The 14,444-nt window shown below is 38.0% G+C and overlaps 1 protein-coding gene across 1 annotated transcript; it reads left to right on the top strand.

Annotated features, from left to right (window-relative positions):
• Window positions 1-228: 228 nt before the first annotated feature.
• On the top strand, window positions 229-13,336 carry hmg20a.S (high mobility group 20A S homeolog). Its single transcript, XM_041588362.1, is given in 10 exon segments — window positions 229-377; window positions 2,349-2,441; window positions 3,177-3,262; window positions 5,763-5,904; window positions 6,260-6,475; window positions 7,143-7,275; window positions 7,903-7,934; window positions 10,718-10,793; window positions 10,888-11,103; window positions 13,018-13,336. Coding segments are annotated over 8 exon segments (1,038 nt in total). The 5' UTR covers window positions 229-377; window positions 2,349-2,441; the 3' UTR covers window positions 13,155-13,336.
• The last annotated feature ends 1,108 nt before the right edge of the window (window positions 13,337-14,444 follow it).

The following is a 14,444-nucleotide window of genomic DNA, read 5'->3' as shown; positions in this document are numbered from 1 at the left end:
TATGTAAAAACTCATCAGAAAATGTTTCCATCCAAAGAAAAAAAATCGTGTTTGTCGCTATGTGATTCATGTATTTGGCACGAAAAAAAAACATCGTTTCTGACGCGCCAGACACCACGTTGTGGCCGGCGCTGGAATTCTAGATCAGCCAGCGCATTTTAAAAGTGCCACTGAAACGACTAAACTAAAATGTACGCTGAGACCCTCCATATCAGGGGCGGCACTTTCCGGTACACACGTAAGCGCGCGCACAGTCGCAACCAAGCCACGTGACGTGCTTGTCTTTCCGGCAAAACTTAGCGGTGTGATGACGTAACAGGTCCGTGCAGAAATGCTTCCGGGGAGACTTCGTTACGTCCTGAGAGGAAGGCACATAGGTAAATCGACAAAGCAGCAGTAGAGCAGGAGTACTGAGGGGATATGCATTGTTCTTTGCCCCACGTTTAATGTGACTGCTGTTTTGTGCTTGTCTCATTTGCCTGTGTTGCATTTAGTCCCTTTCTCTCTGAGTCTCCTCCTATTGTGCATGGTCTCAGGTTCAGCATTGAACAGCCATAATAGCTTATACGTTACGTCATGTTAATAGATTAAAATGCTGCTGTTGAACCCTTTTATTATTATTATTATTATTATTATTACTATGTGGTATGGTCGTGCAATTGACTGGCATACTCTGGGCACAGCAGATGCTGATTAGAATATTGTTATAATCTATCTGATTCCATATGTTTAGGCACAATGGCTGGGGCTACCACTTTTCCTTTGTATTCATTATCCTGTTATATCTGATTAATGCCTGGTTGTGTTTTACATACAGAGGTCATTGTGCAGTAGTTTGTACTTTAAAAACTATTGTTTGGGTTCTTTGCATCCCACCTGCAGAAAAACAGTGTTTTTCAGGGGCAAGGACTGTTCTTTTTTTCCCCTCTGGCCATTAAATGAATAGTTCAGTGTACAAATAAAAACTGGGTAAATAGAAAGTATGTGCAAAACTCTGAGTTAATCAGCGACTTGAAGGGGGGCCACATGGGACATAACTGTTCAGTGATTTTGCAGTTGATCCTTAGTATTCATCTCAGATTCAAAAGAAACAGTTATGACTCATGTGCCCCCCTCAAGTCACTGATTGGTTACTGCCTGGTAACTAATCAGTGGAAACCAAGAGAGTTGCAAAGCAGGAAGTAGTGTTCTGGCTATTATGTTACACATCCAGTCACTTCAGCCTTTATACTAGGGATGCACCGAATCCAGCATTCGGTTCGGGATTCGGCCTTTTTCAGCAGGATTCGGCCAAATCCTTGTGCCTGGCCAAATCGAATCCTAATTTGCATTTGTAAATTAGGGACAAAAGAAGAATTTTTTCCACTTTTTCCTTTCCTGACCCCAATTTGCATATGCAAATTAGGGTTCGGTATTCAGTCGAATCTTTCAACAAGGATTCGGGCGAATCCCAAATAGTGGATTTGGCGCATCCTATCTGAAGCAAACACACCAATTTTACCAGTGCAGGGCAACCGTATAAAATATATTAATTCCATTACAATTACATTTTACATGACCTTCTTTTAAAGGAACAGTATCGCCAAAAAATGAGTGTCTTAAACTAATGCAAATATAATGTACTTTTGTACGGCACTGGTAAAACTATTGTGTTTGCTTCAGAAACACAACTATAGTTTATATAAACACACTTCCGTGTAGCCATGGCAGCAGCCATTCAAAGCTGCAAAAGGAGAAAAGGCACAGGGCACACTGCAGATAACAGATAAGCCCTGTAATATACAATGAGATTCTTCAGAACATATCTGTTATCTACTGTGTATCCTGTGCTTAAATGGCTGCCCCTATGGCTACACAGCAACTTTTTTTTATATAGGTTATAGTTGTTTCTGAAGCAAATACACAAGTGCAGGGCAACAAGACATTTTATTTTCATTACTTTAAAACACTTACATTTTTTTGGTGTTACTGTTCGTTTAAGAGGCATTGGTATTCATCTTCTTTTTCTCTTAACCTGTAGTTATTACTTTGTAAATGCACTCATACAAAAAGGTGTTGTTTTCTTATAGAGGAACAGCAAGCTTGAACGATTGTTTATTACATCAATACACTACTGATAATTACATTGTTGGTTTTCAGAATGTTGATAACAAGTTTCAAATAATCTATCCTCTCCTTGTCTAACTGGTAAACTGTATTCACATATGATTTTTATTTGATCACTACGGCTTAATAAAGTTGAGTTTAGTACATTTTCTGTTGAAGTTTCAACTTTTTCAAAGATGCCAGAGTCCTTTTATTTCTATAAACAACAGTTGTCTAATGATATGATTTATGTTTGCTTGCAGGGCAGATTGTATTTTTGGTGACAACAGACAGACGATTTTAACACTTTCCAAGAAGACTTTGGTCCTGGTCTGCTGCATTGCCCAATTATAAAAGTATGAGTGTGGTGTTTTCTGAGATGTATATTTATGACAAACTGAATTTTAGAATAATGTTGTTGCAGCTATAAAACTTATCAAGGAAGTTTGACTCTGCACTGGTTTAGCTCAGTGACCCAGGAGCATTCTGTTACAATTTGCTACATTTAGTTGATAAGTGCAAAAATCAACAGAAATAAATGTTAAATCACCACTGTCACCAATATTTTGCATTTGGCATCTAGGTTTTGCCTTACAAAAAAAAAAAAGACTGCATTCTACTACCTAGCCACCTTCCTACACCACATTTTATTTGAAACCATAAATTTTGTCAGCAGTGTCTACTTTGATCCTGTGGCCCTTCAACGTCACAATTGTGTGTTCTGCAGGTTGTACCTGTACCCACTATACTTTGGAATTAGCAGAAATTTCCCTGATGTTCCAGTTGCCATTTGCAGTTGTCTAGGTGAATTTTCCCAGTTAATTGATGTGTTTTAGTAAAAGTAAAATCACATTTTTCATAGTTTTAGTAGAAGTAACCAAGTATGATTCTACATCTTTGGAGGCAGCTTATCACCAGTCTGCATTAGGCCTTACAAAAGTGCATACTTGGAGACAATGTGGCACAATCTATTTCTTGGTCAATGAAGTTTGTTTCTCTTTGTAGGAGCATGTAGCAAAAAAGGTTGTGCTTTACTATATAAGTACAAATCGTAGCAGTTGTTCTTGCTACAGCTCTTCTTTTACCTCTAGATGGAAAGTGCAGCCTCTGCAGTGCCCCCTTCCAGCGAGGATCTTGTTGCAGACACAAAAGAAAATGCTGAGCCAACATTTTGTGGGTAAGTTGTTGCTTTCCTATCTGTTGTCTTTTTGTTTTTACAGTAATTAACCATATATTTATAAACATCTATCTATACAAACATGTGTAGAGAGATTAATAATTCTATGGAGAGCTTGAGCTGCAGTGAAAATTGAAATCCACACGCATGCACAGGCATATGTCATTGGGAGGACATCATAGGAATGCAATGACGTATGAGGAAGTGGGTTTCTCTGCATGGGATATGTAAAGGGCAGTGCAGAGAGGTTGTTGACGGGCAATGCAGGGATGAGGGCTTATTGAAAGACAGATACACAGTAATGTGTCAGCCAAGCGGCAACTTCTGCCCCGGATGCTTCTCTAGCAGCATAATACTTTTCCTACCATCTCCAATCCCCTTTCTTGTGCTTTTTTTCCTGCTCACAAATGTGCAGGTAATGGTATGTTATGGCACCCTGCTATAATATAATTTCATATCAATATAATATTAATAAGCATATCAATATAATATCATACACAGATTGAGAGTAGCTGAAACTGCTGCTGGCACCGTCCAAATGTTTGCCCAATGGCACATTTTAACATAAACACATATTCAAACATATATTTAGTTCTACAAGCTAGTGAGTTGATTAAATATTATTGCCTGTAGAAGGCAGTTAGTTGAACTGCAAAGTTATTTGCCTTTTTTTCAGACTTATACCAACCTGTTATTTAAAGAAAAGCAGATTTATTGTTAGTTAAATATGGTTTTTTTTTTTATTACTTTTTTACACTTTGGTGCCACACTGGGCTGTTATACACAGGTCGAGAATCAGTCCCTCCTCTAGCATCTGCTAATGTGTATGTCTGAAAATACATACTTGCGCGTTTCCACTCTGAATTTGCTTTGTGTATCTGCACCCAGGCCATCACTGTACATATTAGCACAGAGACATTCAAGAGGGGATGCGAGCAGAGGGGCTGGGTGGATGAGAAACAGCCCCGTGTGGCACTAGCCCTATATTTAGCTTCCAGTCTATTATTTATCTTATTAGGTGAATGCCATGGTTAAGTGCTAAAGTGAGAACTGCAGGAAAAAGTGAATTACAAAGAGCAAACAGAAAATAATTAGCAAATTCTCAGATGTCTGTATTCTGCAATGTACATTATATCAAAGGGTGAATTTACAATATAAGGGGGATGAATCAAGCTGGGATGTTTCAAAAAGTTTATTCCAAAATGCTATTGAGGTAATCATAGGGAGCGAGTGTTTTATCAAATGAACCCATACTAAATTATATGAAGGCTGCTACTGATGGCACTGGATAAGTAATAATTAATATGCGTTCTTAGAGCAGTAAGAAAGCAGTATCTTAGAAGTGTAATTGGTGTTGCACAATGGAATGCTAATCATTCAAGGCTCAGCACACCTATTTTTTTTTCTTCAAAATGGCCTAAAATTTGGGCTGTAAGAGAGACTCGATCTAAAAGCCAAAACAATGATATTTTTCCCTTCCCAATTGAGTCACTACTCATTGCACCCTCTTGCAAATGCACTCAAGACTATATGGCAAAGTCCTAAACAGGGCACAAAATGTGTCTTTCATTCACTTTATTTGTAAACATAATTTCTATTGGACAGATTTATGCCAGTTGGTAGGTATAACTCAAGAAAGCTAACGTACTATACACATTAGGCTGCTACTGGAGAAAGGTACTTCTTTCACTTGACTTCTTCACCCACATGATCAAAAATAATTTAAGCCAAACTCTGCTCACATATATGCTTGGCTACCAGATGTGCTATTGCCCGAAACTGGAAAGAAGGTATTCCCACAATAATGGAAATCAAACGCAAAATATGGTGGGTGTCCTCTATGGAAAAGCTTACTGCCATGATCCAACATAACATGAACAATTATGCTACTATTTGGAACCCGTGGATGCTCTGGACTGAGACGGACTTACGAGTTCCATCCAACTTGCCAACAACTATGGTGTGACTGTCCTTTGATGTCTTTTATGAGGTTCAGTGATAATTGTGAGGTTCCTGGTGCAACTTGAAGTGATATGTTTTCCATATATCGGCATGCTGTATGTTATCAGTTGGCGAGAGTCCTACACCCTTCCCCCCCCCTGCTTTCCTCTATCACTCTCTTTTCCTTTTTCTTTCTATTGTATTTACTCTTTGTTATATGATACTTTCACAGTCCACCTACCTCTACTTGCCAGGAATTTCTGATTCCCTGTGGCCTGCCTGCTGTATTATCTGACTGGATTGTGGAAGTAATAAATAAAAAGTTGAAAAAAAAAATAATTTAAGCCTTGATGTTTAACACATGATTTAATTTAAAAAAAGAAAAATCAGGAATCAAAGACCCAGATTATGCATGTCACTGGATCCAGAATTTTAAGGGACTGCTTTTTAGAAAAAACTCTCGAAGTACTGGTATTTAAATTTAATTTATTTGTAGACCTATAGTAGTAAATATATGTGCATGCTGAAAACCGCAAATTAATTAGAGTGTTCTTTTCAGGACCTCTGTCTCAGGAAGCTCCCAAGTAACTTTACATTCACATTCCCCTACCCTTCAGCCAGAGGAGATAGAGGAGCTGACTTTGCATCAAAGTGGAGAGAAGCAATTGGGAAACAGTGGACAATTAAGGCAGGAGGAAGAGGTGAGAAAGGAGTAAGGTAAGGTAGAGTGGAGTTAAAAAAAACAAACAAATCTATATTATATATACATACATACAGAAGATTGCAAATGTAAAAAAGTGTATAGATAAATGGTCAGAGGTACGATATATAAGATAATTATGAAGAACAAATACTTTTAACATTAACCCCCATATGTAATATAAGGCACTGAGTTTGCCCAGGAGCAGTAATCAATAGTAACCAATAAAATATTTGCTTTGACCAGTAAATTCTACCTGCTTATTTGGTTGCTAAAGGTTATTGCATCTGGGCAAATGAAGTGCCTTTAATTAAATGACCCCATAAGACTTTTAGACCTTCTCCCCTCTTTCCCAGTTGCCAAAGGCACGACGGGGTGGCTGGAACAAGGGGCGGAAGCAGAAAAGAAGCCCCCGTGACAACAATGCGCCTAAAGCACCTTTAACGGGATATGTGCGCTTTATGAATGAAAGGAGGGAGCAGTTCAGGACAGAGCGTCCAGATGTTCCATTCCCAGAGATCACCAGTATTGTAGGTAGTGAGTGGAGCAAACTACCTGCCCACGAGAAACAGGTGATTATCGGTCTTCCTTTATTAGTGAATTTATCTCTGTTGGGGTGTGGCTGATTGCTTCCTGCTATGAACGGCAAAGATACTCCAAACTACACCACTTATACAGTTTAACCACATCTGTTATTAATGAATGCATCATTTCTAGGCTCACAAGAGTTCACCAGAAATGATTTCTTCATACTGAACCAAATCTAGAGATTGTATTTCAAAAATCAAAGCACAACTGTACAAACAATCAACATTTCCGGGCAAAATGTGTTGCATGCCAATACCCATCATAGTTCATTGGCATAAAACTAAATAAATTGTTTGTTCTTTAAAAGGTACAAATTGTTTTTAAAAATCCCCAGAGTTGTTACGTTTTCTCATTCCTAACTGTTTGCTACACACCCATAATGTAGTTTTTAAACCATAAATTAAATGTTTTATTTAAAATTTAATATTTTTACTGTTAAGAACCTCATGTTCTGCCCTTCCAATGACAAATTCTAAGCAGAGATCAGTGTATTCTTGTTTGTGTATTCATAATGGTAAACCAATTCCTGTGTACTATTGAAGTGTGTGCTTTTCATCTTGGTCTTCATCCTAGTTCTTTTTCCCTTATGATCTCTCAATGTGCTCATATCTGTCTTCTCCTAGTTCTACGTTATGCTTTGTGTTGTTTTAGCATTACTCGGATGAAGCAGAAAAAGACAAAGAGCGCTACACAAAGGAACTTCAGAAGTACCAGAACACCGATGCCTTCCAAACATATAGCCGCAAGGCCAAGAGCCGTTAGAAGGGAAGGCAGCAAAGACAAGGTGAAGTGTCTGCATGAAGAAGTTAACTAATATAAGAGATAAAATTTACAAATGCAATAAGGCCTATACTTTTGTTTGCCATTAAATGGTATTCACAAGTACTTATCTATACAATCTTCTGTATCTGAGTCTTGTACTAAAAAACAGTTTGCTTCAACAAGGTTCAAAGTATGGGTCACATGGACACAAAGAATCCCTGGGATTAACAACTGTCTTGAAGAGTTGCTACTTCTAGAGTTTCCTTAGTACGTTGCATATACACAGTTGAAAATTACAGGATTTGCACTCCCATTGATCACACCACATCATCGATCACAGCTGATTAGCTTCCTTACTAATAAAATTGCAAGCTAGTTTATTGGGCACCTAATGTTATCTGGAATTCAGTGGTAACATGCTGCCCTTATATTGGGTGTAAAAAAGGCTATTTGTATGTGTTTTAGAACTTGTGTCTATAAATGAACCCTAGAGTGTACACAGATTTGTTTAAAAGCAATGTATATTTAAACTGCAATACAATTTACAAACGTTTGTGTGAAAAAGTGAGAGTACAATAAAATAGCTTCTGGGATAGGGTATTACCAGGCAAATCAGAGTGCAGTCTGCTCATGTTTGTGTTTCTTTCAGAGGGAGTTTGTGGAGTACCAAGCAACACAGAGGTGAGGATGCAATGTAAGACCATAGGCCTTATGTGTCATTGGAGGATTTAAGATGAACAACCAGCTGAAGGAAAATGAATGTGAACACGGCACAGAAATACAGTAAGTGTAGAGATGGCATGTTTTAGGTGGAAAATATTGATAAAAGAGAAGACATAAACGGCATATAGATATTTTACAAGAGGAAAGAATATTACTAAATGTCGTGATTGCACCGGATAAAGGAATTGAACAGATATTACCTACTGGAGAAAATGTGAATGCTTGACAGAGAAACCAGAGAAAAATAACAGGTAGGATAACTGGAAACCAGTGCTGTGGTATGCAGCCAGAATGGGCCAGTAAAATACAGTAAGAAATGTGTGTAGTAGAATATATAATATTAAAGGCAATTAAAAAAAAATATAAAATGCATAAATACAGGTAAATATTAAGAGGATTGTTTATAAGGAGCATACATTATATCAGACCATTAATTTTATCTTCCACAACCTAGAATATACCGTATATAAAATGGGGCTCAACCCACAATGATGGTGGGCAACTATGCATAGTAGAAATATATACTGGGCTGGGCTACTGGCTTAGAGGGATAGATGAGTAAGTGTGATAGAGAAACACTCATAGAATCCAGAGGCACATAGTATTATAAATGAAGTAGAAGAAAGGACTGAATGAAAGAGGAAAAGCATGGTAATGCAAAGCAGAGAGTCTGACAATGAAAATAATGACTTGTACTCTGTGCTCTGGGATTGCAAACCCTCTTTACTAAATTTTTCCGGATTCATTGAGGTCTGGCATGGTGCTGCTAATCACAAAGGGATCCAGTATTCAGCCTGAAAACCGGCCTGTTAGTAGGAAATCTGTAGTATGAAAATCTTTTGGACGGGTTAATAATGGATTAGATACTTGTCATCATTGAAAATCATAATACCATGAGTTTGTGCCTTCATGGTTCTATGTGTAATAGATGTAATAGATACTGTGTAATAGATCTTTCATTGTGTTTTATGAGAAGCTGAGCAAGAACTGTGACAATGGGATGACAGTGAATGTGATCTATTTGGACTTTGCTAAAGCTATTGATACAGTGCCACACAGAATGTTACTGGTTAAATTAAGGAATGTTGGCCTGGAACATAGTATTTGTACCTGGATAGAGAACTGGCTAAAAGATAGACTACAAAGAGTGGTGGTAAATGGAACATTTTCTAATTGGACCAGTGTTGTTAGTGGAGTACCGCAGGGCTCTGTACTAGGTCCCTTGCTTTTCAACTTGTTTATTAATGACCTGGAGGTGGGCATTGAAAGTACTGTTTCTATTTTTGCAGATGATACTAAATTGTGCAGAACTTTAGGTTCCATGCAGGATGCTGCCACTTTGCAGAGTGATTTGTCTAAATTGGAAAAAGTACTGTCTTGCATAAAAAAAGGAAAGAATTTTTTTTCGCCAGACACAAATTTGCGGTGAATTTACGAATTTTGTCACAAGCAAAATAATTTGCAAAACCTCATAGACCATTTGCCAGCAATAAATCCGCCGCATTAAAAAAAAATTGGATGTGTGTCAAAATAATCTTGCCCAAAAAAATTTGTTTGTCAAAATTATTAGACACCCATTGACTTTAATGCATTTGGACCAAATAGTTGCATGTATAAAAATTGTCGATTGCGTCAAAATTATTTTCCTCCACAACGCCCATTGCCTTCAAGGCGTCAAGGCTGGGGTTGATTTCTATGATAAAAAAAAGGTGCTTGCGAGGGAACATGATTACACTTTACAAGTACATTTTAGGGCATTATAAACCGATAGCTGGGGTCTTTTTTTCAAATAAAACAATCATTGCACACCACACTCTTTAAACTAGAGTAGGTGGTTTTTCACAGTGAGGACAGTGAGCTTGTGGAATGCTCTGCTGTGTATTATTGTGATATTGGATGATTTCTTGGACAAACATAATAGCCAAGGCTGTTGTGATACTAAAATCTACTGTTAGTATAAATATTGTATTTTACAAAATACAGGTATGGGATCTGTTATCCAGAATGCTCAAGACCTGGGGTTTGCCGGATAATGGATCTTTCCGTAATTTGGGTCTTCATGCCTTAAGTCTACTAGAAATTAATTTAAACATTAAATAAACCCAATAGGCTGGTTTTGCTTCCAATAAGCATTAATGATATCTTAGTTTGGATCAAGTACAAGCTACTGTTTTATTATTACAGAGAAAAAGGAAATCATTTTAAAAAATTTGGATTATTTGGATAAAATGGAGTCTATGGGAGACAGCCAACCTGTAGTTCGTAGCTTTCTGGATAACTGGTTTCTGGATAAGGGATCCTATACCTGTATTGTATTATTATTATTAGGTCAGTAAGACTGTATATATGTGCAGTGGAGTTCATTTGAAACTTGATGGACTTTGGTCAACCCAAATTAACTATGTAACTATATAAGCCCCTTTCCCTCAAGTTTATCTTTTGTACTTCCTTTTACTATTATTTTTTCACCTTACTTTCTACCTGTATTTATGCAATCATTTTAAGTTTGCTCTTGGTTTTATTGCCCATGTCTTACTATTTTTTGCTGGTCTCCAGTTTACTGGCCTGTTCTGTCTGCTTTTCAGCTTTAGGTTATTGTTGGTTTGCCTATATACTGTTCTGCTGTCCCTGTACACTGTAGTTCACCAATGCAAAAGGTCAATAAATCCTTCCTAAGCTGGCTCCATATTTATTATCCCTTATCTCTTTTATTGAATTTCATTTCTTATTTCTCTATACAGAAAGAATCCATTCTGAAGGAAAAGCCAATCTTTGACATCCCTATCTTTACAGAGGAATTTCTGAATCACAGTAAAGGTGAGTGAAAAGATTTGGGTTATCATTTCCATGCACCTTAGCAGCAATTAGTTGTCATTATTACAGACATTGTCCTTCTATACCTTCATTTCAGCACGGGAGGCAGAGTTAAGGCAGCTACGAAAGTCCAACATGGAGTTTGAGGAACGCAATGCAGCCCTACAGAAACATGTGGAAAGCGTGCGTTCAGCTGTTCAAAGAATGGAAGTTGAGCTCAGTCAAGAAAAGGAGAGAAACTCTCTATTACAGCAGCATTTACAGAGCGTCCGTCAGGCACTAACTCACTGTCTGGAGTCTGTGCCAGTTCCAGGTTTGTGTATAAAATGAAACTTTTTAAGCATTTAAAGCAGTTCCAAAGTTTCATTAAGCAGTAATCACTGGTCATCTTTTTGCAGGTAAAATAATAAGACAGGGAAAGAAATTGAAGGAAATAAAAGAATGTTGAGATAAATTTTTGTGGCTGGAAACATTTAACTGATTAAACTGTGACCTGGGAGGATATAAAAGGGCTTCAGTAATAATAGCCAGTGGAAAAGGGAAAGAATTTTTTGGCAAGTCTCAGTTTGAACTGAAAGGCTGTGGAACAAGGTTGCAGGTTGGGCCTGCAGAAGAAGAGGAAAACAAGGAGGGGAGTGAGAAAGGAAATTGGGGTATGGTATTCCAGCTACCTGAAAGATAGTAGGAAAAGGCATATATTATTAAAACGGAGAGGAGAGAATGAAAGTTGCATGATAAATACAGTAAACCACAGCAGATGTCATCCTGCCTAAAGTACAAGGTGCCTTTTAGCAGGGGCAGAGATGGTTTATCCTAAAATAAATGTTGGGTATGGGATGGAAGAAGGATGGAAAGAACTAGAGAGTGAGGAAATATCAATATCATTTGTTTTTCAAAAGCACACCATCATCAAAATGTATCAAGAATGGAAGAGTAATGTCCTCAGATGTACTAGTATTGCACAGTATTAAAAAAGTGTTGTAATGCTTTAGTGTATAGGAAACATCAGACATGTACAACTTTTGTTGTCTTTTTATACTAGTGTGCAGAAGCAGAAAAGACAGCAGGCGCTATCCTGACCGATATTTAAAGTAATAGTCAAACACTATGACTCTGCCTCCTTAGAGAGCAAAAATGACCTCTTGTTTAGCACTGAAATTGTAAGTTATTAGGGGTCATCTAGAAAGAGAAAGTCAGGGGGCAAAGTTAAAGAAACAGGCACATTTTGCAATTTCTTTTTGGTACCCACGAGGCATTGATGTATTAATTAGTCTCTAGCTAGGGGCTATCTGAAACACAACATTGGCCAAACAGCTATGTATTAAACATATGTCACAAAAATTGGTTTGAGAAAGTGGAGGACATGCTGGGAGTTAGTGAGAAGGCTGAGCATTCTGGAGTGAGGAGAAAAAACATTTTTTTTTTTTAAGAATTCTTCAAAAAAAGCTGGCAAAAGCCTTAATTCCAGGGTATGTGATTTTAGTGAAGAGTCGTCTTTTCATCAGATTTATCAAGGGTTGAAATTCGAGGGTTAAAAAAACCTCAAATTCGACCCTCGAAGTAAAATCCTTCGAATATCGAAAGCGATTGATCGAATGATTTTTATTCGATCATAAAAAGTGCCCAAAACCTATCTACAATGTCCCCATAGGCTAACATTCAATTCGGTAGCTTTTGGCAAAGTATTGTCGCAGGATTTTTTTAAAGAGACAGTACTTTGATTATCATATGGTCGAACGATTTTTACTTTGAATCGTTCGAATCATGACCAATTCGATGGTCGAAGTACCCAAAAAATTACTTCGAAATTCGAACTATTCACTCGAGCTTAGTAAATCTGCCCCCAAGTGTAGGAGAAAGAGAGAAAATATGCTGGGGAGTAGAATAACATGAGCACAGAGAGAAGCTATTCTACTCTTGTCGATCCACCTAAACCACAGGAAAATGCAAAGGAAGTCATTTTCCTGAGATTAAGATGGATTTCCATGATTAATGTGTTTTACTTGTAATGATCTGCACCTTAGGTGAGGGAAAGGCAATTTTGGGGTGCTTAATGCCCTCTCTATTATAGATTTACAGCAGGTGACATTTCACAGGAAAAAAAGAGCTGTGGCATCTGGGTCATTGAAAGGCTTCCAGGATGAACCTCCCTGAAGTCTATATTTCTGCAAACCTATCCTATGTTTGTTTACTTACCCCCCCCCCCATTTTTATTTGTCTCCCATAGGTACCACAGAAACCCCAATCATGGAGACCATTGACTTATACATGAGCCATTTGCAGAATGCTGTGCTTACACACCCTAAGGAGAGTGAGGCTATTATCTTGGGAGTCAGAGAAGTTCTAAGCCAACTGGAAGGGTGAAGAGAACATATTTCATTCATGTTAACAAACAAACTTTTTTTTATTGCTTACCTGGTTCTCTTTGATGCCAAAGACACTGCAGAAAAGAACATTTCAGACTTCATCTTTGCAAACTTCCCAAGCCTTGTACTGTTTGCAAAAATGTTTGTCGTAATTGTCAATAAAATTCCTTTTAACCCTTGTCCAAGGACAACAGCTGTAGTTATAAGCATATTTTCCTCAACTTTTTATCATCCAGAAAGCAGGAATTGTTCATTTATACCTCATTCATTCACTTTCCCTATAATTGCCCCTGTACAAAAGCAATCATTTGCCAACTGAGTCACTTTTTATGGGAGATCTTAAATGAGACTTAAATCTTAACAAAGAAGTAGGTTAAAAATACTGTACATTGGTTTGGGTTTTTGTACCAGCCCAAAGCTGAAGCTCCTGGGCCAAGATTCTTGGTGAGTCATAGAAACTTGTGGGCTTGGCTATTCATTCCCTCTGGTGCGGCAAACTGCAATGACTTTCCTTTGGACAGCAGCACATGTACAATAAGTCAATGGGCATCCATCCAACCTGGTGCCTGCCTGGAATGGGCACATGCACAAACTGCTGGGAATGGATATGAAGCAATGGTTGGTTGCAAATTCAAAAGTTGCAATCTCTTCTACCTGCCCGGTTTGCCAGTTTGTGGTTTTTGAATTGTGCCATACAGATTTCTTGCTGGTCCAATTACTGCCTTTGGGGACGCTTTACGTGTGGCACATCAGATTTGTTTAAATATTTAACCTGCTGTATCTATTTTGCACAGGCTGTCTGTGATGAGTTATAGTCCCTCGCACTTTGGCTCCAGGGGATAAGTAATTTCTGATAAAGAGAGCTTTTTGGAACTTTCGGGTTGTAGTTTTTTCTTGGAGAGCTCCACTGTTATGAGGCGGGGGGGGGGGGGTATTGTGGAGACCGAAAAGAAAGAGATGAGGACTACTAGGAAGGAGAAGTCATTTTGTTATTTGTCATTTTCCAAAACGTCCTCATGGCAGCGGGATTAACCCTTTGGTGCACACTGCTATGTAACATAGTAAATTAGGTTGAAAAAAAGATGTCAATCAAGTTAAACCTTTTAACTTTATTTAAACCTGCCTAACTGCCAGTTGATCCAGAGGAAGGCAAAAAACACCATTTGAAGCCTCTCCAATTTGCCTCAGGAGGGAAAAAATTCCTTCCTGACTCCAAAATGACAATCGGACCAGTCCCTGGATCAGCTTGTACTGTGAGCTATTTCCCATAACCCTGTATTCGCTCACT

This window comes from Xenopus laevis, chromosome 3S (genome assembly GCF_017654675.1).
Source record: "Xenopus laevis strain J_2021 chromosome 3S, Xenopus_laevis_v10.1, whole genome shotgun sequence".
Lineage (NCBI taxonomy): Eukaryota > Metazoa > Chordata > Amphibia > Anura > Pipidae > Xenopus > Xenopus laevis.
Note: the sequence above shows the minus strand (reverse complement) of the source record. Positions and strands in the feature narration are given on the sequence as shown.